Source organism: Manacus candei, unplaced genomic scaffold (assembly GCF_025592945.1).
Source record: "Manacus candei isolate 608988 ecotype Guabito, Panama unplaced genomic scaffold, ASM2559294v1 h1tg000069l, whole genome shotgun sequence".
In the NCBI taxonomy this organism is placed as follows: Eukaryota; Metazoa; Chordata; class Aves; order Passeriformes; family Pipridae; genus Manacus; species Manacus candei.
In genome coordinates, this window is record NW_026138117.1 from 4,530,530 (window position 1) to 4,557,210 (window position 26,681).

Sequence of the window (26,681 nt, forward strand, 5' to 3'; positions counted from 1 at the left end):
TTTTGCTCCAATTGCCTGTGCGGCGTTGCATAACCAGATCGGGAGCTCCTGCCTGTGCCCGGCGAGGCCGGGAACCTGCTCCGGGGCAACGCGGTGCCGTGCCCCGCTCCGTCCCGGCTCCCGCCGCCGGGCCAGCGGGCACGGACAGGGCGCAGGGTCACCCCCCGGGCCGGGGCCGAGCGGGGGACCGTGCCCAGCCCGCCGAGCAGAGCCGTGCTGGGGTCCCGCCGCATCGCCCCGGGAGCCGGCGGCCAGGCACCTGGACGCTTGCCCTGCCCGGCGGGGCCGGCGGCACCGCGGGGGCTCCCGGGCTCAGGTGCTGGAGCGGCCGCCGGTGCAGTACGGGGATGTCGCTGCAGACATATATAAACGTGGGCACGCCGGGGTTTGCTCGCGGCGGCGGAGTGGAACCATCCTTGATGCGGGGCTGCCTTTTAGGTTGAGGTTTTTATTTTTTTTTCCCTGCTTCCCTTTTCGTTCTCTTTCCAGCTTCTCCTTTTCTTGGATCCTCGCCTGTCTCCTCCCACAGAACGAGAGAGAGAGGAAAAAAAAAGGTCACGTATGTTTGGAAAAATATGTAGGTCAGTGGAACATTCCCTGCACTTGTGCACAGGCAGCCGGGGCGGGAGAGCTCCTCCGCAGCCCTCTCGCTTCCCACCGCCCCAGCCCGACCCTCCCGGAGCCAACCGCGGGGAGGGGGGCGCCGAACGCCGGGGTCCCTTTCCCCCTCCCTGACCCATTTTGAGCACCAGCCTCGGGTTTGATCTCCCCCTCTGTCCACCCCCACCCTCCCGCTCCTTGCCGGAGAAGGGAGCGGCGAAAGGAGCCGGCGCCGGCGATCGCTGCCGCCGGGGCCGCGACTGCGCCCATGGGCACGGGACGTGGGGCGCGCCCCCGCAGCGCCGCCGGCTGAGGGCGCGGGGCGGCGGCCCGGCGGCGGGGGCAGGCGAGGGGAGGCGGCGGCGGGCGGCGATGAAGGGTCGGCGGAGAGGATGCCCCCACCTCGCCCCCCGGGCTCCAACTTCGCGGAGAACTATCGGCCTCGCAGCCCCCGCCCCCGCCCTGCCTCTCCCGGCCGCGCGTCCAACTTAATGCCCCAGCGGGAGCCCCAGCCAGCAGCCCCCCCGCCCCCCGGCCTCCGCCTCCCCCCCCAGCAGCCCGGGTTCCCGGCGGCCTCCCGGTGCCGGCGGAGCCCCTGGCCCCGGCGCGCGTGGGTCCCGCGGCGCCCGGGGCGGCGGCAGCGCGGCATGCGGCGGCCCCGCGCACCATGAGACACGGCACCGGCGGCAGGCAGGAGGCGGGCAGCGTCCCCGGTTCCTCGTCGGCGAGGAAGAGTTTGCCGGCTTCCGAGGCCGGCCTCCTGCGCGGCTGGAGCAGGGGCGGCCGCTGCCGCAGCGGCACCGGCAGGCACCGGAAAAGCGGCGGCATCCAGCTCGGCGGCACCGGCACCAGTACCGGCGGCGATTCCCGCGCCCAGGTGGCCACCGCGGACAGCAGCAGCAGCAGCAGCAGCGGCGGCGGCGGCGGCGGCGGCGGCTGGGGCTTCCCCGCCGCGCTCCCGCAGCACCGGCACCCCAGGTAACGGCGGCCCTGTGGCCCTGACCCTCCCTCCGCCCCGCGGGGCGCCCACCCGCGACACTCGCCCCGGGCACCCACGCGGGATGCTCGCCCACGCGTGACCCCCCGCGGCGGCGGCCGGGGTCAGCTCCCCTCCGCTCCACGCACCGCGGCGGTGACGGACGCGCCCGGTGGTGCGGGGTGGCATCGTCTCTGCCACGGGAAAGTTTACGTGGGGAGCACAGTATGTGCGCCGTGTCTCTCCCGGCCGGGCTGGCGGGGTCCGGCCGACTGGGCCCTTCCTTTTGGAAAAATAACTTGCCCTCCCCCCCAGCTCTTCTCCCTGTCTCATCATGGTGTTGTTGGAGGTGTTCTTGACTTCGAGGGTTCATATAGGCTAGAGTGGAATAGGGTCTGCGATGCGATCGGGCAGTGATCAAACAAAACTTCCAGTAAGACCAGTGAGGTTTTTGAGTGGGCGAAGGCTCCTGGTGGGAGCAGAGGCTGTGTCATGTGCTGGGAGAGCCTTGCTCCTGCAGCAGCCCTGAGCTGGGCTCCTGTGTGTTTCCTTCCGTGTATGCAAGGGGGTAAATACTAAATCCACGGCTGAACGGCAACACTTGGAGTCACTCAGAGTTGTGCTGTAGTGTTTTCCTTTATGGTCACTAGCCTGATTGGTCAATTAACAAGCACGCTCATCCAGAAACTTTGCTCCGTAGTCCTTAACTGTCTACAGGATGGCAGCTTACTTTCACTCAAGTGACTCAGAAATAATTAGCGGTTATAAGCGTTGCAGCCAGCAGAGGAACTTGGATCTTTTCATGGCGCTAAATCTCCAGAAGGGCTGTAGGGATCCCTCAGGTGGGCACAGCTAACCTGAGCATTCAGTTCAACAAGTGGCTGCCTCTTGAAGTGGAAAATTATCTCTCTCTTACCCTGGTGTGAGATGTTAATGCACCAAACTGTGGTTTTAGTTTTTTTCCTGGTACTAAATAATTAGCGTTCACAGTGTCCAGGCGTAGCCAGCTCATTCACTGATCTGTATCTGATTCTGAGAACTGTCAGCTGGTTGAGGGCCCAATCCTGCATACGTTTCTGTAGATGAATATAGACACATAGTTGCTCTGCAGAGATGGCCTGGAAGAGGAATATTTGGAGAACATAATTGCCAAGCTGTGCACTGTCTCACTGAACATGTGAAAATGGAAGGCTTTCCTGAAGCAGGTATGTGACAGCAGGGTGATTCCCCAAACTGAAAGCACTTCTGTGCCCTGCTCCAAAGCCTGCAGACAGTAGGCTTGCCTAAAATTTCTTTCCCTCAGTAATAAAGGTGTTGCCTTGCATGTTGAACCCACAGACTATACTTTGCAGAATTATGATTTTTGCCTAAATCTCTACCCTGGAACATGCTAGAGCATTTGAAGGAGTTGTTATTTTATCATATGCAGGAACGTTGTCTACTCTTAAAATTACCTTGTGCTTTCTAGTACAATGCTGTGCTATCAGGTGCTTATGCATTTGCTGAGCTTAAACCTAGGCTGACATTTTCCAGGTTGAGTATCTGCTGAAGACAAACTGTCTTTGGGAAGCTTCATTTGAAATGGTTCAGCTATTTCTGAGAACATGTTTAGAGGAAAGTGTATTCTTTGGCCATATATCTGATGAAGATAGTTCAGGTGTACATCATCCTGCATTAGGAGACCTTGATCTTTTCTGTGAATCTGCGTTCTTTGGCTATGTTGAGAAACGCTTTCATTGAGACTGTTGAATTCTTGTGGCTTCGTGTTTTGGAGCAAGGAAAAGATACTTGGGATGAGATCAGTCTTGTGATGGGGGTGTGCCTTATGTTTAGCCTCTAGAAGCTTCCAGAATTTTTCTTAGTTTTAATTTTGTCACAAGGCTCAGGTTGCATGCTCCTGGTAGAGGGGTTGTTGAGGGCTTGACCATTGCACTCGCTGAAAATGCTCTCAGCATAAGGCATGCTGAACACCCAGCTTTGTTAGGAGCTGATCACTGCTTGTCTCCCTGGGAAGGATGAGAGCACTCCAGTTGGTGGCTGAAGGGCTGAGTGGACTTTCCCCCACAGTTATTCTTCCCAGATGTTGCTGCTACAGTGAACACCATAAGGAGGGAGCATTGAAGACTGTGTCTTTGGTGGCAGAGTGTGTGAGTGATGCCAAGGCAGGGTGGAAAAGGAAATTGCTTAGTTCACGTGCATGGTGACAAGAAATTGTGGGACTAGAACTGAGAAGAAGTATTGATGATGGAGACATGGAGAAATTGAAGAGCAGAGACTTTGAATTAAGACAAAGGATTTGGTGGGGTCATAGATGACAAAGCTTGGGTAACAAGGTGCAAGGAACCGTGGATAAAGGTGCTAAACCCAGACCAAGAGAAGCAATAGTGGGAAGAAAAAAGTTGACACTTGTAGTGTACAGGGACAGGATATCTGAGCAAAAGCAGTGGTTTCCAGTCTTTCAATGGTTGGGGCATGGTACTACTGCTTTTTCATCCTTCTCATCTTCGTCCCAATACTGCCTGCTGTGTTTTTTAGTACCTGCCTCTGCTTTGCCCCTCTCCTGGATTGGTAAATGTCATATTGATAAAAAAACCCAGTTAAATATACATCTTATGTGCATTTAATTGCTTTTCCTTCTGTCTTAGATGAATTTAAGGAACTTCCATTTGTGTTTATAGTTTTGTTTTCAGGCTCTTAGGGCAGATGCACTTGGGTTGCAGATTTTGTAGAGGGATTGTTATCTGTATAAAAAAAGTTTTTCTAGATTTGGCTTAACTTTCTGGTGATCACTGATCTTATTCAAACTTATTATTGGAAAAGTAGACTAAGGTCTTGCAAATATTTGTATTTTAGCTAGTTTAATTCAGTCAGAAATCAGCATTGTCTGATAGAATAATTTTATGAGTCTGACTACTGAAGTTTGAAAAGGAAACATCATGTAATAGCATTTAAGCAGAATGCATAGAGGCTGGTGGATTTGTAGTGGTGCTTTTGGTATTGCACATTTTTTTGGGAGGGACTAAAGCCATTACTCTTTACTGTGACATGCTATGGGCCACACCATATATATGCCAGTATATTGCCAACTGAATTCAGAAATACAAGAGTTGCAGGGCAGAAAAGACAAGGGGGTAAAAAGAGATGTGGTTGTGTAGACTCATGTTCTGAATAAGGAGCTGAGAAAACTGCAGATGTGGTTCATTCTCTGCTCCTTGCATTTGTCTTGTGGTGGCTCAGGGATGTTGGCAGATTAGATTGAGGGATATGGGGGCACAGCTTTCTTGGCCTCGTACACATGAATTCGATGTACGTTTTGGGGATAGAGGGGTAAGTACCATTTTCTATGCCTCTCTTCCTGTGTTTCTTCCCCCTGAAGGCAAACCATGAAGCACAGCTCAGTCCAGCCAAAATGTTTTTAATTACACTTTGGTAAAGATATTTCTGTTCCTTTATCCAAGGACCATGGCAGAAATCAGCATTTCTTGCATGCTACCTGCCAGATTTGGGAGGAATAGTCTTAGGCATCCCCAATGCTGAGTGTTTCAATCCTGCTTCAGTCTGAAAATTCACCTGTGACTTCAGAAAAATAAAACTCTCACAAAAGTTAGATAAGCTTAGACCTTTGTCACTAGAAAATAGTATTGCCACACACTGTACCTAGTACCCTGTCAGTACCTGCCAGCTCTTCCTTCTCCCCTCCTTTGCCTACAAGCTTTCTGAGGCAATGCCATCTCTTTTTCCTGTGTCTGTGTGGTAGGTAGCATGCCTAGAGCTTCGAGATACTCCAAAATTGACCACATTAAGTGGTGGGAACAGGGTGGTTATCTAACTTTCTCTTGCTTGGGCACAAGTTTGTGTAAAACAGCTAGTCTGCTACTGGCCTAATAATGACAGAAGGTGTTTTTCAGCTGTTTTACCACTGTTCTTAGGGAGCAAAGTGAAACAATGATATGGGAAAAAATCTAGAGGATGTGTATGTACGTTTGAGATCAGAATGGAAATTTGGAAGTTCGGGTATGAAACCTCTGTCGTTCCAAAACCTGCAAGAAGTGCTGGCATGACAGAGCATCATGTACTGGGACGTTTCAATCACCCTTTCTCTTTGAGTATCTTCATATGAGATAAACGTACTATGCATGTCACGTTGAAAATTAATCAAAAAAGTGTATCTGTAATCATAGAAATTAATTGCTGTAGGTCATGGTAGGTGCAGAAGCTTTGATAAAGTCTTCCACGGACAACTCGGAAAAAAAAATCAATGCAATGTGCAGATGTGAATTGAAAACCAAAGGGAAATAGAACATTAAGATTATTTTTAACAGGATGGAAAATAATAAAAAAGAATCCTCATTGTTTCACTGTAGAAGCTATGGTGTGCCCACATCTTCAGTAACTTGGGCTGTCGATTTCCCCGCCTCAAAGATGTATAATGGCGGGGGAGGAGGTTCAGAGGGATGTAACAAAGGTGATCAGAGGAATGGAGTAATTCCTGTCTGAGGACTGACAGCACTGATAAAGTGATGCAACAGAAATCTGTAAAATTAAGCAAAGCATGGAGAAGGCAAACTGGGAATTACTGATCATGGCAACAGCAGCAGAAGGACTGGGTGCTGGCATGAACACAGAGGGAAATGGCTCTTCATATGGAGTGGTCAGACTGCTGAACTGCTCACCAGAGGATGTGGATGCTGAGAGGTTACATCAGCTAATGAGGTGACTGGATGAGTTCATGGAAGAGAAATCCATCAAGGGCTATTAAACTTAAAACCACTGCCTCTGGCTTAGGAAGTTTTGAGCTGCACATTCTTAGAAGCTTGGTGAGTGTGCTGAAGAAATATCACCATTGCCTTGTTCTTGTAACTCATTCCTCTGCACTTGTGTCTGGCCATGGCTTGAGAGAGGGTGCTAAGCCAGGTGGTCTCTCAGTGTCTGCTCTGCAGAATGAAGTGGTCAAGCAAGTGGTGTCCCTCCTCGGCTCCCGAGGCCAAAAGGCTCCTGGTGGTTTGTACCTTCACTGGCTGGCTCTGTTATGGCACATCAGCCATGGAACAGGCTAGTGCGAGAAGCTAGGTGAAGTGCTCCAAAGAAGAGCAAAGGTGTGAGCCAAAACTGTATGTTGAAAATTGCAATAAGGTCTCCCCTCAACCTTTTCTTCCCCCTCCAGACCCTTCACCATGCTCATGGTCCTCCTTTGGACACTCTCTAATAGGTTAATTATAATCTAAGACTAATTGTAGTCTTTCTTATATTGTGGCTCCCACTGCACACAATATTCAAGGTGAGGCTGCACCAGTGTGGAGCAGAGCAGGACGATCACCTCCCTCAGCTGATGCCCCCCAGGACACAGTTGGCCCTCCTGGCTGCCAGGGCACTGCTGACTCATATTCAATTTGCCATCGACCAGGACCCCCAGGTCCCATTCTGCAGCGCTTCTATCCAGCCTCTCATTCCCTAGTCTATACACCCAACCAGGGTTGCCCTGTCCCGGGTGCAGAATCCGACCCTTGTTAAATTTCATATGGTTGGCGATTGCCCATGCTAGACTGAGAGATGGACTTGATGATCCTTGTGGGTCCCTTCCAACTCAGGATATTCTATGATTATGTGATCCTGTGTACCCCAAAAGGCAGCATACAGTGCTCGAGCTCACTCCCTGGTGTCCTATTATGGAGCTGTGCAGTCATGGCAAGGATAGACAGCCTTATCTTCTTGAGTTCAAGTAGGTTCAGAAAGCAGTTCATTCAGGGAAGCAATCCCACCAAAAGGCATTGAATACTGAGATAAAATGCCTGGCTGAAGAAGTCTCCGCTGGGAGACTGTAATTGCTACATGCCTGCCCCGCTGATGCAGGCTTCCCCAGCCTTCACTGCTGCCCGATATGGGGGAGAGGATTTGGGCCAAGGCAGTCATCTTCCTTGACATGATATTGCTGTGGCTACAGTTTTATCTATCTGTACAAGACCAGGCTTTGAAATTTTGTGCTGAGAATGAGAGGATTGGAAATTAAATTTCTTCAGCTATCCACTGCATTTAAGCACTGTGGTTAAAACAATAATGTTGTGTTGACTGCTGTTTACTAAACCAGACAGTTTGCTTAATCATCTGAAAGGCAGACTTTGAAGCCATGGATTGCACTTACTACGGCTGTGCTAAGCCAGAGACTGTGTATTGCTGTTCACTAAGCAATGGTCAAAGCACAATGTATTCTAACACAGCTCACGCTGATGGTATTTGCTGGCTTTTGGATGAGATCTATTGCTATTAAAAGACCAGCACCAATCTCAAACTCAGCAATGTCCTAAGTCCTTCTGATCGTTTCTTCAAATTTCCAGATGCTAACTGATACAGAAACTCCAGTGCAGCAGTTAATGGAGCTCACAACTGCCTAGCTGTATATTTTTGGGCTACCTTATGTAATAAAATGGCAGGCCCTTGCACTGTCTGCGCAAACAAGGTTGCATAAGCAGCCTGGGGAAACAACTGGAGCTCCAAGAGCCCTCCTGAATCCTGCATGTCTTGTTTGATCTCATTTAACATTATTTAATAAGCAATATTAACCTTTTCCCCTCCTCCCCCTCGAGTTATCTGGTCCCAGTTATACTGATTTAATTTCATGCACAGACCTCACTTTTTAGAGAAGTCATCAAACTTTTCAGTCAATTGAGCAGCCTGATGTCCGGGTAGCCTTGAATTTTCTGTAATCAGCACTCAATCTAGTTAAAAATAAAAACACATTAAAAATAAAGCCTTGAACAGGAAAGTACTTGTTTTTCACTCTCAATTCTAATTTGGGAACCATTCTTAAAGTTCATCACTATGGTTTGTTCTTACATGGGATAAACAATTTATTATTCAAGCAGCTTTGGGGTTTTTTTTCCTTTAAAAATAGACAATAATGTTCAACCATTGGAAAGAAAACCAGCGCAAGAAGATTGTAATCAGCTTTAACAGGCTTACAGATGGCAATGAATATCTTTAAGCATAATTTTAGCCCTGTAAACAATAATAATTAAGTTTGATTATTTATTATCCTTTTATCATTGATGCGCAGACCAGACTTTTTCTCTCAATTCCTTCGTTAGGTGTGTCAAATTTTTAAACTGCAGAACTATTTTAATAAGGCAGGTCCCACCTGTAATCTCTAAATCAACAGGTGGATGTAACCGTGCAAAACCTGAGAATTACTGATTATCTGATTGAGTCAGCGGCTGAATAAATCTGACTTTGAGCATGTCCTAGACTTATTGGTTTGGGACACCCCTCATTAACACTTCATGGAGAATTGACATATTTCACGTATCATGGGTTAGAATGGTCTGTTTGCAAAAGCTGGTCAATAATAAATACTGTGTACAATGTGATCAGCTGGAGATGGTATATTTTTCAATTATTCCTGGATTTCACCCAAAATATCTACCCTAGTGTTTTTATTGGTAATTTTCTGCATTTTACTTGTGATATTTTGTCTGTTCCCGATTTTGACATCTAAAACAGTAAAAGGTTTTAAATTTGAGACTTTGCATTAGACATATCCACATTCCAGTGAGGGTTCCTTTAATTTATGATTTATAAAGGGCAAAACACCTTATGATTTTTACATGGACCATTAAGACCACTCCTTGATTAGGCAGAATCTTCATCCTTCATCAGATAAACATGGAGTTGTTTTGATTTGTTTTATCTTTGGCTACCAAGATAAGAAGAATATTTTATTCTTCAGTCTATTTATTTTATACTTTCTTTTCAGTATATTAAAGACAATTTCACGTAAACAGCCTAATCAAACAATGGTTCTGTTAACCAACTGGATGCATTTCCAACAATTTCAGCAAGAGCACAACTAATGACAAATAAATAGGTCATTCATAGTCAGACATGTATTTAAATTTTTTTATGAGAAGGACTAAGGAATCTTGCTTGTTTATGGGCTGTCACTGAAACCAATAAAAACTTTTCTGGAATAATTCTGGACCTTTAATTTGATTGTTTGTAGGGTGACACAAGTCAGTTTTTTCATCTTTTTCTTTCTTTCCAGGACAAAGGACTTTATTGTCAGCTGATGCACACTGATGTAACTTAGCTCATTGTAGCAATTACATTTATACTACCTAATATACCTCTAATATACCTCTAATATTCATGTTTCTTCAAAAGTGTGTCGTCTTTTTCAACAACAGAATATCTTACTAGATCTTGCTGTTATTGAGGTATAAGAAATAAAGCTGCATTTGGTGCCTATCCTGCTGTCCTCATTAAGGCAGAACTCCCACTGAAATCAAGGAGTGTTTGCCTGACAAAGAATTACTGACTTGAATTTCTGAGAGGTCTAAACTTTCTTGGTCACTTTTTGGGTTTGATTTTTTTTTTAATTTAATTTTTTTTAATCTCACCTTGTTTTCTCACCTTTTATATTTCTGGTTTTGAATCTTTAGCTTCCTTCAATAGGATCCTTTTTCTTTTTACTTCAGTCAGGTCTTAGGACCTTCTGCTTTCTACCTTGCCCTTTCTTCCTTTCTTCTCTCCTCTTACTGTCTCTCACACTCTCTTTCAGTTATCCTTCTGTTATCATCACCTTCACTGACTACAGCACTGTAAAAACTTGATATACATCATGCATGTTTCCAGGAATTTAATTTAGCTGGTTTAGACCGTTTATATGTACAGGTGCTTATTTGAAGGTACTTGCCTTAGGGCGAAGCAGCAGTTTGTAAGATTGGTGATGCAGGCAGAGATTTGTTTACACAATATTTCTGTCTATAATCTTTCCTCCTCTTCTTGGTAGAATCTTAGAATTTCCTCTGAAATACTGATGCAAGATTTCAGCAGTAAATTAAGTTTTGGACTGATAAAATAAATATTTTGCACAGTATTTCAGCCAGAAAAAAATATGGCTTTTGAAGTCTGTGTAAAATGGGTTTTGTTGAGGGTGACAAAACTGAAAATCTCCAGAGAAATGGGTTTTATTTGTAATTCTTCTGCTGTGCAATGTTATGAGCTTAGAACACATACATAGTGCTTTTTTGTGCATCACTTCTCTGATCCGTAAACTAGGGCAGCTTTGCAGAGTATTGTAGCATATGATCAATTCTGGGTGCCATTCATAACTAGGTATCAAAGGGGGGCACAAAGCAGAGTGCTCTGGGCTGCTAAATATACCATTGACAGTAAGAGGAGCTACAGTGATGGCTTTTTTGGGCGTTGATCCATCTCTGTGGTTAGATTACATCAGGCAGTACCTTATCGCTGCAGGCACTTTGCTTCCAGCTGTGCAACACCTGATGGCATTGGAGCTTTCCCTGGATGTCCTGGCTCCGTTTGTGTCCTGCACAATGGCTCAGTTCACCCCTGCTACCTCTTAATTGTTTGCATTTTTCAAATGGAAAGCGTTTTGAGAATGGCCAAGTATTGTTATATTTTTGCAAGTCTGACTGAAATGTGTGTTCTTTTTCAGAAGACCTAATTCATGCATGTTAAATAAATAGTAGGTGTATGGCTTAATGTATAGTGTAGCATTTCAAACTAAAGCCATCAGCTTACTGTTTCTCAGCATCTGGATCCCTGCAGACATACTTCTTAAAGTAAAAGACATAACACTAAACTTTCTCATTCTCCCTTAAACAAGAGGACAGATTTTCTCTTCTTGTAATGGTTACAAATAATTTTTCACAGGGTCCAATTGCATGTTACTCTGGCAAACCTAAAAGGAATGAAAAACTGCAAACTATATATACAGAGTAATGACAGTTAAAGAAGCATTTCTTCTTTAATGCAATTTCTATTTGATTTTCTCAAAACCCTCCTCTTCCAAAGACCCATTTAAACCACATCTGAACAATAGATTTATTGTTGTTGACTGAATGAGAAATTTGATAAAGATAGCTTTTCTAGCTCCATTAAAAATAGATTATTTTTCTGAGGACTGAAGGATATAAGTTCAGTTTTTAACTTTGAATTTCACATTCCATTTGACCAGTCTGTAATATATATATTTTCAAAGTCCTAATTGCTATTAGACTTGTCATATTTCTCTGCATGATTTTTCTCTGCATATTTTTTCTCAGTGTGAAACTATTAGAGGGTCATTGCACTGGTTAATGAAAGAGGGTTGACTTTTTTGGTAAGTTGTGAGTATTTAAATATTCTGCTATGCAAATTGTCCCTTTTTATGGAAAAAAGCTTAAAGAGACAGCTTAAAAAAATTTCTTTAGAGGTGTTGAAGCATGCAGGTTACATTCATTCAAAATCTATTATATCCAGTGGTGGGAGGTGATGACACATTCCAAGTTTGCTGCTGTATAATTGAGAGGGGATTCTATGTAGGACATGTAAGCATAAAAATTGGGTATGTCTCTTCACAATGCTGCTGGTTTTGCCATTGAATTCTTCAGTAGTTTTCTTAGAGTGTATAATCAGTTATGCTTGTGCTGATTTAATCAATTATCCTTGTGCACAAACAAACAAACACAAACAAAACCCAGCTAATTTCAGACTGTCTTTGAAACATCAGAACTAGAGATTTCACTTACAATGAAAGAAGTATTATTTTCAAGCCTTTAGAATGATTTTAAAAATGGCAAAGATATATTTGGGAACTCTCATACTTTTGGGTACCAGCAGCTGTGTATCCTTATGCAAAAGTGGATTTGGCTGAAAGACCAATTCATAAATATTGTATCTGAAGATTGCAGCAAGCTTTCATATTTGCAAGAGATAATGTAAAGTGTGCAGCATTTTTTTCTTCACTCCAAGAAGTTTGAGCTTAAACAGCTTGATCTCCCAAATCTAATGAATGATAGCCAACGAACAAAAGTATCCATGGTGTCTTGAGTCACGGGGGCTGGAGACCATTCTGTCTGTGGAAGCAGAAAGGTCAGCCTGCTGTGGTGAATCTGAACACCCTCCTGCGCACTGCCAGGCTGTGAAATGGCTTGGAGTCAGGAGGTGTCAATAAATAACTTTCTGACACTGGCACTCCATGACTTCCTATCTCGCAGCCTATGAGTTTTCAAGCAAGCAACAGCCTGCTCCTAGCTGTATTGCTTGGAGAAACCAAGTAGGAGTTCGGGGAGCCTCTCATTTCTCTGTTAGAAAAAAAAAAAATCTATTTTTTTCCCTTTATTTAGCCCTCCTCCACCTTGATCTGCTGTTTGGGGAAGTGAGGGCTGTAGCGAGGGAGGTAAGACTTATCTTTGATCTGATGATTCCTTTCGTTCTGGGCTGTTCTCCAGGAAAAACCTTTTCCCCCTTTGGGACATAGCATTTTTCATGACAGAGGCTCTGCAAACGGGAGCACTGCTGAAGATCCTGAGTTTGTCTGACGTGCGCTTGACATTTTAGCACAGATTCAGCAGAGCAGCTTTATTCAGGTAAACAATTAGGTACATGCTTTTAATTGCATTTCATATGAGTTTCTTTCCTGAATATGGAAAGACTTAAGCACATATTTAGAGGCTGAATAGATCTCCAGTCTGACTCATGTGTAGAGTGAGGATGGGTTGGAAGGAAAGGAAGCAATCATCATGGTACCACAGCAGCTGTGAAGTAGGATGTACCGTTTGAAAATCAACATGCTGCAAAAGGGCCTTGTTCTTCTGGGAGACAGTTTTTTGTCTATATGGTCTCAAGAAGAGGAGCAGGCCTGGACTTTTTACTTTCATCCACCCATTTGTCCTCCTGTTTCTCCTTATTTTGAATTACTCTGCATATGGCTTGGATGATCTGAAGTAGGTTTATAATTAAAATTAGTTTGGTTACTCTGCAGTCTCACGTTTGGCAGTTTTATGATTCACCCATCTGGCACTGCAAAAAGAGGACAGTGTTCTTTTGCAGAATACTTTTGACTATCTGTAAGTGAAGGTGGTGCTGTATGCTAAGTTCTCTGAGGATTTCTCACATCACATCAGCCACTGAAGGTTTCTGAAATTAATAAAAGTATTCGTCAGCAGTGAACACACACCCAAACCTTTTGGCTCCTTCTAGCTACTTCATTCATGAAAAAATGTTGGTTCATGATTTTATGTGCAAAACTTATTCAGGCACTGATGTAACCTTTTTTCTTCTTTTGAGTATCTGTATTATGAATCTAGATCAATATTTTGCAACACAGAGAAGGAAAAAGAAAGGCACTGCAGAGCGAACTCACAAATGCCTCTGCAGGAAGGTCATTTTGGTGAGCCAGGTCTTGTCTGGGCTTAAAGGTCTTTGCTGACAAAAGCACATGTAAGGGCATGGTGGTAACTTTAACAGATGTGTGTTGTGTGCAGTTACTTTACTGGCAGAACTAAACTGTTTCCCTGAAAAGAATAAACCATCCCAGCAAAAAGACTTTTCAGGGCCATCTTGTAGAGTTGGCAGAAAGATGTTTCCAACATAGGGTTCATTGAAGGTTCTTCCACATTCCATACTGACAGTGTCACCCAAAATTTGAAATACAGACTACACCTAAATAGAATACGGATAATGGGTTCCAGAACCTCATCTGATGAATAGCCTTAATTGTTGCATTGCTTCTTGCACTTTGACCAGGAGCCGTGACTACTGTGGAAGTCGCGTGTTTTTCAGGTATTATAACATAGGAAGTTCTCACTTCAGGCTAGCATTTTTTCCTGCCTGTTATTCTGAAGTTAATAACTTTTTAGGTGTTTCTCCCTAGTCTTGTTTCCCAGGTAATCTACAGGTTTCTTTTGGAGAAGTTTGTTTGATGTGAAACTCCTCTCACTCTGCCAAAGCATGGCACCTCTTGCAAGACAACTGTCTTAAAGAACTGGGGAGTAGTGAGATGGTCCTGGCATGAGCTCAGGCAGCCCTGCCCCCACAGTGTATTCTTCCATTTAAGACTGATTCCTCATCGCTTCCTCAAATCTTACCCATTTTTGCTAAAGCCATAGTTGCAAGACTGCTTTAGTGCACTGTATTGGGTTTGTGTGTCGTGGTTCTGGTAAGAGTGGGGGCTATAGAAGCAGCTTCTCTGAGAAGCTGCCAGAAGCTTCCCCCATATCTGACAGAGCCAATGCCAGCCAGCTCCAGGACAGACCCACCACCAGCCAAGACTGAGCCCATCAGCAACAGTAGTAATGACTCTGGTATAACACATTTAAGAAGGTAAAAAAAATTATGGGCCAAAATAATTGTGGCCAGAGAAGAGAGGAGTGAAAATACATGACAGAAACAACTATGCAAACGCCAAGGTCAGTGGAGAAGGAGGAGGAGGAAGGGCTTCAGGCACCTGAGCTAAGATTCCTCTGCAGCCTGTCGTGAAAACTGTGGTGAGGCAGCTGGGCCCCTGCAGCCCATGGAGGTCAGTAGGGGAGTAGATATTCACCTGCATCCTGTGGAGGACCCCATGCTGGAGCAGATGGATGCCTAAAGGAGGCTGTGACCCCGTGGGAAACCTGCACTGGAGCAGGCTTCTGGCAGGACCCATGGAGAGAGGAGCCCACACTGGAGCAGGTTTGCTAGCAGGACTTGTGACCCTACAGGGGACCCACACTGGAGCAGTGTGATCCTGAGGGACTTCACTCTGTGGAAAAAGAGCTTATGTTGGAGTGGTTTGTGAAGAACTGTAGCCCATGGAAAGGGCTCACATTAGAGTCTTCCACAAACTGTCTCCTGTGGAAGGAACCCATGCTGGAGTAGGGGAAGGACTCCTCTCCCTGAGGAAGAAGCAGTGGAAGAAACATGTGATGAACTTACCACAGCCCCCATTCCCTGTCTCCCTGCACCACTGGCGGGTAGAAGGTAGAGAATTTGGAATAAAGTTTAGCCCAGGAAGGAGGGAGGAGCATGGGGAAGGTGTTTTTAAGATTTGTTTTGCTTTTTAGTATCCTACTCTAATTTGACTACTAGTGAGTTCAGTTAATTTCCCCAAGTTCAGTCTGTTTTGCCTGTGACAGCAAATGGGGAGTCATCTCTCCTCACTCTTAACTCGTGAGCCTTTTGTTATATTTTCTCTCCACTGTCCAGCTGAAGAAGGGAGTGATAGAGTGGCTTTTGTGGGCATCTGGCATCCAGGTCAAACCACGACATCCATGTAAGTCTTTGCTGCTGGTGCAAAGGATGATTTTGCCTTAGTCCCAACTCTGGACTTTCATCAAGTTGCCAGAGCAGGAAGCCGATCGTGCTGAAATTTAACCTTTTCTTTGTGTTGATTTTCAGTTGTTGCATTTTCCTAAGCTCAGTTACTGTGCAGCCACATAAGTTTCAGGGGTGAGAGGGAGTTGAAGGAGGAAAACAGGATATCCTTTGGAACCAGTGTGAGTTTAAGCCACTTTACAGTGACTGATAAACTTTCCGTTTCTGGATGAGAAGTGGCACTGGGGGTTTTATTGAGGGGAACTGGCGAGTGAAGAAATAGAAGCAAGGCTGAGACTGACTGAAGGAAGTTGTACAGGTCAGGCAAGGAGGTAGTGCTTCGGGTGAAAAATGGGGCAGCAGGAGAGTGAACACTGAGAGTGGGTGGAGTCAGAAATGATGACCAGTATATGAGGAGCAAAGGAGACAAGGAAATTTGAACTGTAATCCATGGCAATGAGAAAAAGAAGAGATGGGAAAGAAACTCCTAGTAGAAGCTATGATAAGGAGGGGGTGATGTGGACAACTGGAAAAAGAAGGTGTCATGAAGGGAGTGGGCATGAAGCTGAGCCTGGAACAGGGAGATCAGGATGACAACAGGGGAGAAAGAGAATGGAGGAGAAGCCAGGCAGGTCTTCAGGCTGTAAAAAGTCTGCAAGTGTGGTTGGAAAATGGGGTGATGCTCAAAGTTTCTTGGGAAGTAGCTGCGACTTGTAAAGCCAGAAATAGAGGTGAGCACAGGCTCATCTGAAGTGTGGAACTGGAGTGAGGAGTCTGAGGTACAGAAAGAGGCACCAAGTTGGAGGTCAGGGGGGACAGGCAGGGACAGCTGGTTCATGTGAGCATCGGGGAGGGCATCCTGGTACTTGCAAACTTGGTGCTCCTCTGCTGCCTCAAAGCCCAACAGGAGAGCATCTTATCCCTACTTCTCACTGCTACCCATTGTCCCTGCCTACAGCAGGACCCTGTGACCACTCCAGCTGACACAGCTTGTTAGCTGAAGTGACTAGAAGGCTGCTGATATTTTGGAGATGTCACAACAATGCTAAGTAGTGAGGTTTTCAGTTTTTTGAAATATCTAGCAAAGTCACACGCTCACAGAAACTGCATTAAATGCTAACTGCTATGGATGAAAAGTTGAGCACTCAAAAATGAGGAAATGATATGATTAAGTCTGCCTGTGTAATTTTGATTTACTCACTTCCTGCATATTCATTATTGTTCAGTACTTAATGGCTTAGTGCTCACACTATGATCAGATGCGACCACTACTGTGCCAGCAATGCTTAGCTTATCCTGGTCCAAACTAATTCTGAAATGACAACATTACTCTCCATGTAGTAGGGTAAAAGCTTCAGTTTTATTAAACATTGGCAAATCCAGGAAGATTTTAAATGGGGACATCCTTGTTGCAAGAAGCCCACATACCTGCAAAGCAAAGACTAACTTTTCTCAGGAATGTATCTTCTCTACTTCTTAAATCTTTTGGCTGAAAACAGGAATAATTAAAATTTCCAGGCAGACACCAGACTGCAGAATTTCAACCCAAGTGGTTTGATCATGGAAATGTTCTGTGTAACTAAGAAAGGTTCTTGAAACTGGAAAACCAAGCAAGGCTTCCTGGCAGGTGCTGTCCCCAGACCACTCCCTAGAAAAGGCAAGAGCTGAGGGAGCTCCTGATGAGGCTAGCCTTGAGTAAAACCCATATTTCCTGCAAACTTTCTTATTTGTTTTCATTTCTTTCTGCTACTATGACATTTGTTTTGGTATGATTAAATCAGTTTTTTGAGATTTTAAATTAAAAATTCTATTTGGTTTAAATACATTATTAAAGAATTTTTTTTACTAATAGCTACTCATTTTTATGACTATTTTAGTGATAAAATTTTGATTTTAAAGAACTATGCACCATTTTTATATCTTGGAAAATACCTGTTGTATAACTATATAAAGCTTCAGCTGTTCTTTCTGATACAGATTATTTCAAAATTGTCAGTATGTAAATAGCTCTTGAGATCAAACAGACTTTCTAACTAGTTTTTTTATCTTCTAATTGCATCTTTTAGAAGCAGATTGACAAGCATTAGTGAAATTTTTAATGTATATTTATAATTTACTCTCTCTACAAAACCTTGTGCAAAAGTGCTTTCATTGTCTCTTTGGATACTCCTTAAGCTAAAGAAACACAGACTTTAAGAATCTTGCTGTAATCTTGCTTGCTGAGCTGGAATTGCATGTGCTGTTTTGTATTATACCTTTGATTCAACAAGATATTAACACTTGTGCTTAAGTTTGAAGTTATATTTATTGTTGAAGTGACTTGATTATTCTCATGCATCAGTGTCTTCAGGACAGTAATAGGTCTTTTTTCTATTACATGTTTTTATGCTTCAAGCCTATAAGTATGCAAAATAGCATCCTTTAGTTGTGAGCTGTTTAAGAACAAAGCTTTACACATTTCTCTTCTGCTGTGCAAAGCTGAAAAGCTCTGAAAAGTAGAATAATATAAACAGTAAAAGTAATAATATAAACAGTAACAATAAAAGCCTTTGTGGTGTCCATACGTCACATCCTGTCAGATTGATGCATTAGCTTGCCAGATTACCGGCTTCAGTCAGCAAAAAGCAAGGCAAAGCAGTGAATAAAAGTTTGACCTGGTTTTCCATATAATTAAAATAGTAGATTTAAACTGATGGAAGGCAGTGGCCTTGGCTGAAACAGCAGGCAGAAATTGAAAGCAAATGTAAGTTACCTGTTAGGTAGCTCTTCAGAAGAGAGACATTCTTTCATTTATCCTGGTATATGGAGACCAAAAGCTCCCCCATGGACTTCTGAGGGATCCAGTTAACATCTGAAGTCCATCTATTACAGCTACAGTAAATACATTGTTGTCATAGTAATGCAGTGCTCAAAATCTGAGAGAAAAACTCCAGCATTTCTTTGGTTCATAGCATGAGGTGAAAGGAAGACTTGACAAGAAATAAAAGAAGATTTGACAAGAAATAAAATTGATTTTATTTTTGTTTTGATAGGTAATTAGTTTAAGTTGATTTTGCAACCTAGAATCATAGTATCACAGAACGTTTTGAGTTGAAAGGGACCTTAAAGGTCATCTAGTGTTAACCTCTTTGTCATGGGCAGAGACACCTTCCACTAGACCAGGCTGAGCAAAGGCCTGTAACAGTTACAGGGACAGGGCAGCCACAACTTCTCTGGCAACCTGTTCCAGGTCTGGGAGCGTTTGGGACCCCTTCTTCATCTTCTTCACAGCATGTACAGTCCTTGGAGTTCCCCCAAAGATATGGGCTTGAAGGTCGCTGTGTCTGTGTGGTATCTTCTGATCCAGGCCTTAAGGTGTTTTTCTACAATTCTACCTTGAAAAGAAGACTAAACACGCTAATGGAATTTTGAGGGATTGATATTGAGATGGGGTAGTAAGGTTGGGTATGTGTAAACATTATGCTACAGGGTAAGTGATATAATACAGTTGCATTAAAATGTACATTCACTACACATCTACTTCTAAAATCTATAAAAATTTAAAAATCAGAAAAAAGCTCTGAGGCATCACCTGGGAAGGGTGATGGTTTTCTTCTCGAGTTCAGTTTCTAATTTTTCATGGCAAAATTGGCACAAATTGACCCGATTGAATCATAGAATCATCAGGGTTGGAAGAGACCTTTAAGACCATCAAGTTCAACTGTCAACTCAGCATTATCACTGTAACCCCTAAATCACTAAACCATCCAGGTCAGACACCTCTCGAACACCTCCAGGGATGGTGACTCCACCATCTCCCTGGGCAACCTATTCCAATGCCTGACCACCCTAACTGCGAAAAACTTTTTTCTAATGTCTAATCTGAATCTCCCTTGTCTCAGCCTAAGGCCGTTTCTCCTGGTCCTTTCAGTGGAGGCACAGTACCAGAGACCAGCCCCTACACTACAGCCTCTTTTCAGGTCATTGTAGAGATCTCAGAGACCTCCCTGAGCGTCCTCTTCTCAAGACTAAACAAACCCAGATTGGGCCCCCTGCAAGACTATGCAGGGAAGTTCCTATGATCAACTGAGAGGATTCACTGTCAGGTCTACTGAAGCTTGAAAGATGAGGTTTCACAACAGACTGCAACTTCACCCTACCACCAAGTGCACTTTAGTGGTGGATGACCGGTCCCATTTACAAATGCCAGCTTTCCAGCCGTTGTTCCCTGCCCGTAGCTGTGCACTTCTGCCAGTTGCCTTTTGCTATCCAACATAGTGAGGCTTCTGCTGAAGTCCTGTCAGTTCTCTACATCAGAAAATAAAAGAAAAAAAGGAAAGGATGGCTGTGCTTTTTGCCAAATTACAGAATGGAGCCAGCTCACACAAGGAACACAGACCAGCAGTAAGGATGAATGGCACAGGAAAAGCCGGATGATCGACCTCCTCTGTTTGGTGGCCATAAGCCACTTGGCTGGCCCACTCTTCACGGCCTTGAGCATTCAAGATGCAGAGCCTGAACTGCTTGTTCACCAAGAAGGTGAAATCCACATCCCCAAGGAAGTGCAGGGTAGAAGGGAGCCTTGAAACCCTACCTTCCTCTGCTACTTTAGTGCCTTACTGTGAGCCATGCTTAAGGCCATCTCTAAGACAGGAATATAAAGTCCCAGTCCCTTGTGGATTTATGCAACAAGTCTTTCCCTCTGGGTTGTAACTTCTAGAGAAAATTACCCGCCTCGGATTACTTCTCAGAGAATTGTTTCCTTTGCCAGCATGCTCGCAGTGTGTTTTTAGCCCCAGTCTCATATTCCTTGCTTACAGTGAATACCTCATTATTCCAAAGCAGTGTCCTTCACTTCAGTGGTGTAGCCTAATGGGGTATACACATGCATGGACATAAATCCTAAAAGGTCAGACTGTGGAAGATTAGTCCCAGTGAAAGGGGATGACTCACCTGATGAAGTGCTCACTAGTCAAAGCAAAAGCAGCACAAAGGAAACCTTAAGTGTTAAAATAATCTTCTGTCAGCAGGGACAGATTCTGACGTCTTTAATCACAGTGATTGCATATTACAAGTAGACCCAAGGAATGAACTGAAACTATGTGCAGAGTAATAAAGTAGCTCTCCTAGGAGAAAGGGCACTGAATTCCAACTCTAGGTCATCAAACTTGTGTTAAACTCTCAGTCTATTTTGTTGATGTCTCATGGTTAATATTCTGTGACTGCTCTTTAATACAAAAGAAAACAGCTTAATTTGAGAGTGCCCTCCTGGCATGTTATAGATTTCATCAGTATTTACAGGACCATTGAAATTACAATTAGAAAAAAAGATGTGAAATGTCACAGGGCATGGTGATGATCAAATGATGAACACTTCCCCAGCTTATTTCCTGGACACTGGAGTAGGCCAGCAGCCCATTGCCCAAGATCCTGAGACGAAGGCATAAATATGGAGGGAAAGGCAAACACAAGGGGAAATTCAAAGGAAAAAGTGCAAAAAGGAAAATAATAAATGAAAATGTCACTTCCAAAGTGCTTGATTGTCTGAACAGAATTGATGAGAATGTGGAAACCACAAGGGTGGTCTTCATGCGGGATTGAGACTGTATTTTTTAAACACAAGCAGTACAAAAAATGGAGTGCATGCAAGCCATCATTCATAAAATCTGTAAACACTGTGACAACTAATCTGGAGCCATCCATTGATTTTTAAGAAAATCCTTGCCAGAAAAGGCCTGGTGACCTTAATATTATTTTATTCAATAGTTACTGTGTCAAAAAACAATTTAACTTTGCTGACCTAAATAATGAGAAAATACTTGTCTTGAGGATCTTACTGCCTCATGCAGTTTTCAACCTAAACCAAGTAAATAGAAAAGTAGTTTTGTCTGAGTAAGGACTTTATGATACGCCCCAGCAGAATTAAAACCCCTGGAAAGGAAACAGAAAAATCTAGCAAATTGAGGGAAAAAAGCACTACATTCTAATAGCATATACTTATTTTAGAACATCGCCTCAACATCTTTCCTTACTGGGTTTTTTAAATGTACAAGTAAGTACCAGATGATGCACGTTATTAAATCACAATGCAAAAATCAATAAACATATCCGCAAAACTTTCATTTTTCCTGGACTCCAGCCTGGATATGAAAAAAAATTAGAATAGGACAAGGAAATGAAAGTATTAAATGCACTTTTTTACCTCCAGATAGACTGTAAATCACCCTACATAGTTTTCATCGGTCTTAAGGCAGCACTTAGCTGTATAGAATATCAACTCTCTAAAGAAAGACCACCACTTCTGAGATGTGCTCACTGTTCTCATTTGTAGTTTATACTGTAAATACACAGCAGTAGAATGCTAAAGCTCTTTGGTTAGGTTTTTAAAATGCAAGAAAAGTCAAAGGGACATGCTCAGTCTGACAGTCTGATAATTTTTGAAGAGTGAACTCAAAGTGATTTCAGACACTTCCTTACTCCTGAGTCCTCATCTTGTGCTTTTGTAGTTCTGGTCCTGAGAGTTTAATGCATTATTTTTCTCCCTGTATCTGATAGGGCCATCCAAGCAGAGGACAAGCTAAATGCCAGGCCATATGTCTGAAAGAATAAAAAAATAATGGGTTATTGTATAAACAAATTAAGGGTTTTTTAAACAAGACAAAGTCTTCTTTTTTTTCCTTCAGATCATAGTATCATAGAGTGGTTTCAGCTGGAATGGACCTTCAGGATCATCTAGTTCCAACCCCCCACCATGAGCAGGGACACCTTCCACTAGACCAGGCTGCTCAAAACACCATCCAAGTTGACCTTGAACACTTCCAGAAATGGGGTATCCACAGCTTCTCTGGGCAACCTGTTCCAGTGCCTCACCACCTTCATAGTAAAGAATTTCTTTTGAATGTCTGATCTCAACCTGCCCTCTTTCAGTTTAAAGCCATTTCTGCTCGTCCCATCGCTTCATGCCCTTGTGAAAAGTCGTACCCTCTTGTCACTGGAAGGTGCTATAAGGTCTCCCTGCAGCCTTCTAGAGGCTGAACAACCCCAGCTCTCTAAACCTTCATCACTCTGATCATCTTCATGGCCTCCTCGCAACTTGCTCCAACAGGTCCATATCCTTCTTATGTTGGGGGCCCCAGGCCTTGACACAGTACTTCCCTCTGGTGGGGTTTCACTAGAGTGGAGTAGGACAGACTCACCTCTCTTGAACTGCTGATCAGAGATGGTTGTCCTGGTACAGTTTTGGAGGGGAAGAGAAGACTTGCTAGCCCAGGTGAAGAGTCTGAGACCTGAAAGAGGAAAGAAGAGAAATTTGATTTGTTTAGGAAGGCAATGAAAAGTGCATGTGAACAGGAGTAATGGGGCCTTCTGAGATCCTGAGGAACTAGAGAAAGGAAGAAGGGGGCTAGCCTGAAGCTTTACTGTCAGCTGGCACATCTCAAGCAAAAAGTATTTGTTTACTTTTGATAACTCTCTTAAAATGAGGTTACTTGTGTTCTAAGAGTTCCTCTTACTCTACAAAGGCAGTTCTGACAGTTCCCATGGCTGCCAGCATCTGTATGGTAAAGACTTGACATTAGGTGAGATGAATCACAATCCAGGTTGTGATTAAGAAAAGTTATGAGTTAGACACTATTATCTCTACCTTAGTGCTTTGTTAATCCTTACAGGATACAGTCCTTGCAACCTGGCTGGTTCGGGTATTGACATAGCAACGATTTTCTTGGGAAAATAAGGATTATTTGGTCATGTTGTCTGTGTGTCTGTGTGTCTGTGGGGTGTTGTGTGCAGACTTGTCTGTCTTTTGAACCTGCTGACCAATTTGTCAAGTTTGAGAGAAAGGTAAAGATCTCAAAATTGCTGAATTTCTTCAACTTTTGTGACAATAGATACCTGTTCCTGCAGACACCAGATAACCTACACAAGAGCTTTCTTACAGAAACCAGTAGGGCATCAGCTGGTATTGGTTTCACTGCTCACAAAATTTCTTTTATTATCTGCAAATGCTTCCTTTTGAATCTGGATGCAGTGGAGGATTAAATGGCTCACATCTGAAGTGAGTTGGTTTTGGTTTTAAAAAATAAACATTTTAAAAAGAAAAAGTCAGCAACCAATAAAGGAGAAAAGTAGGAACTACTCATAAATTGGGAAAGGTGGATGGGCTAAGGGCCAAGGTTCTGGAATTCATCATGGTAGCAGTTTTGACAGGCGGTATTGTAGTAGTGGTTGTTCTGGAGAGGTTTTCGTGCAGTGACTGCACACTTTGTCTCCTCTGGCCACAAAAAGAGAAATCACAAGTCAGAAGGAAATGCTGTAGTATTTTCATAGGTCTCATAGATGATGTGAAAAAGCAAATTGTCAGGGAAAACCAAAATCACTCTGAACACTGCAGCATTTAGACCAGCTCTTGGCTAATTGCTATTCTAGAGAGGTACAAAATAAAAAAGCTAGAAGGCATGGTGCTGTTGATTACATCCGTAGGACCTACTGATCTAAGTATTCTCACACAGCCAGCTGGCTCCTCTTTGAAATTTCTGAGGCCAGCCTTGCCTGTGGCACGTGAGCTTGGTGCAACAGGAGAGAAAGGCAATCACCACGGAAAGTGAGGGGATAAAGAAACTGCCCACTGAGCACCGAGCTTGCTGCTCACAGAGCTGCTGATAAATATCACAGGTTTCATCTGGAAGGTCTGAGGTCCTCCTCATCGTGAATTTGTAATTTTTCTCCTCCTCCGCTCCTTAACATTTCAGAGCAAGGAGGAGCAGGCTACTCTGCTTGCCCTAGATGAGTCACTCCTCCAGATAAGCCTGACTGACTTCAAAACTCAAGTTACTCTGCATCAAGTCGAGAGAAAAAAAAGCAGACTGCAAATGTGGAAATGCTCCTGCCAAATTCCAGTCCCCATCACATAAAGTAATGCTATTTCATGTGTGAGGTGATGTGCTGTTTTGAACTGTCTTCAGCTGATTATAAAACAAAAATGATGTTACAATTGTCACACAAAGGCTCTTGATATAGCAGGGGAGAAGACTTCAATCTGTCACAACCTGTTCTTTTTGAGGGAGAAAAGGTGACTGAGAAAGTGTTATTTGGCACAGTGAATCAGAAGCAGAAATATAATCTTCCTTCATTTTTTTGGATGCGTTTACACTTGCTAATATGCCACTCAGTACTCTTAAAAATTCAAATATTCGTTCCTACCTGGCAGCAAACTGAGAATCTACTTTCCTAGGTAGGTGCCAGAAAAATACAGCTTCTTCAAAACCAGAAGCTTCAGTCAAATGTGCAATACAACAGTTAAAACAGAGAATGTTTCACTGACCTGCAGACAGGCTGCTCTCTGTTTCGGATGTCTCGGCCGGGGAATTCCTGCACAGCCCCAAGGCAGGAAGATTGCCTTTGTGCTTTCCCATCTTCTGAAAGTACCCGGCTCACTTCTAGAAAACTTGTTAGTGTGGAGACAGAGCTCAAGCAAGTTATAAAAGTGGCTATTCAGACCCTCAGACTTTGGTTGGAACACCTTCTTTATCACAAAGGAGGCTGAGGGAACTGGGGGAATGTCAGTGTACAACCGACAGTGAACCTGACTCCATATGAGCCTCCTGAAGCAGAGCAGTAGTGCTTTATGGCAGTGCAGTCAGGCAGCCACCTTGCCATAAAGAATATGAGCAAGGGCTTTTTCAAAGGAATTCTCCAATGAGTCAAAAACTATCAAAAAACATTCACTTGATATTTTTGTAGAGAAGGGAGAGAAAGGTTCTGTATAAAAGTGTTGAAAAACTCCTTAATATTCTGATAAGCTTAGCCATATCCAGATAACAGTCTGTCATCCTGGAACAGAACAATTTGCAGGGCATAGTAGTAAATTTAGCTCTTCAGTCTTTGCTCTTCCTAGTCCTGACCATGGGCACACCTGATTGATGCACTAAATGGCCCCCATACAGCTGAGGCTGTAATACCCTCATCATGCGTGTCTTTCAGAACCCATCAGTGAACATAACCCCCCGGACCCAAACAGTAATGGTAAGATAGACCCAAGTCAGTAACAAATACCATGCTCAGAGCTACTCTCGGGCCTTTATTCAATGTAGATCAGCTGCTTCTGCTTGGCCTTGAGGTAGAGAAAATTAAGATTAACATTCAGGTTATTACTAGCAATCACAGGGGCAGGAGAATTCAGTTTATTACTACAAGAGATCACTGGGATCACTTCAATACTAGATGATGAGGGGAAAACCTGGGTTATTGCCGGCTGAAGTCCAGCTCTCAGAACTGTAGTTGCAGAGACTGACAGCCAGCTGTGGAGGAAAGGAGGAGATATTGGGCAACTATTACACAGTGTTAGAGATAAGAGAGACGGTTACGTTTTAGATGTGGAAATACTGAACAAGGAGAAATACTCCTGGATTGCACAAGACCAGAAAGCTGGTATGAAGTGACAGCTGACAGGACCAAATGCTCTAAGTTAAATTTTGGCCCCATGAGGGTTCATGCAGGACAGGTAAGGGGGGGTATACGTGAAGTGGGGCTTTAGGGGTGGGCTATTGAGTTTGCTGCTGGATCCTGCAACATCTGTGGGGGGAGCAGCAGGTAAGTCAAGAGTCAGACAGCTTAAATTTACTTTTTTAACTGTCAGGACCTGTCTCAAGTGATAGTTAAAGATAGAATTAGGCTTAGGGTGGTGATTACAGTCAAAATCAGGCAGGAGTGAGCTGCTCAGTCTTCTGGGACAGCTAGCAGGAACTGTTGGGCTGTAGTGAGGGCTTGGGACCTCTGCTGAGAGGCACATGCTTTGCCAAGTTTACTGGCTTCATTTTGGTTTGGGCTAGGGGAAAAGACAATCTGAAAAGTTTAATTTTTGGATTGTCTAAGGCCCAGGGAAGTATGATGGCAGCAGGTTCCCCCAAGGAGCTTAGGGAAGATGAGTTTTTATCTTGGGTTAGGAGGGACTGCATAAACTAATGCACCCCAGATTTAGAACCACAATTAATCCTCAGTCATTGGCTCATTTTTCTCCAGGTCTTGTCCCAGCCCTACAGAGCCAGGGAGATATGAAACT

General features: G+C 43.9%; 1 protein-coding gene and 1 long non-coding RNA gene across 2 annotated transcripts in view; both read left to right on the forward strand.

Moving 5' to 3' along the window:
- Positions 1–291: 291 nt before the first annotated feature.
- Positions 292–26,681, forward strand: part of NPAS2 (neuronal PAS domain protein 2) — a 104,398-nt gene continuing 78,008 nt past the window's right edge. Inside the window, 1 exon segment of the mRNA XM_051806780.1 lies at positions 292–1,578. Within this exon segment, the coding sequence (XP_051662740.1) occupies positions 1,268–1,578 (311 nt within the window). The 5' untranslated portion in view covers positions 292–1,267.
- On the forward strand, positions 6,021–17,408 carry LOC127479603 (uncharacterized). The gene is made up of 3 exons (XR_007907615.1): positions 6,021–6,672; positions 12,805–12,942; positions 15,539–17,408. It is a non-coding gene; the product is annotated as an uncharacterized LOC127479603 (long non-coding RNA).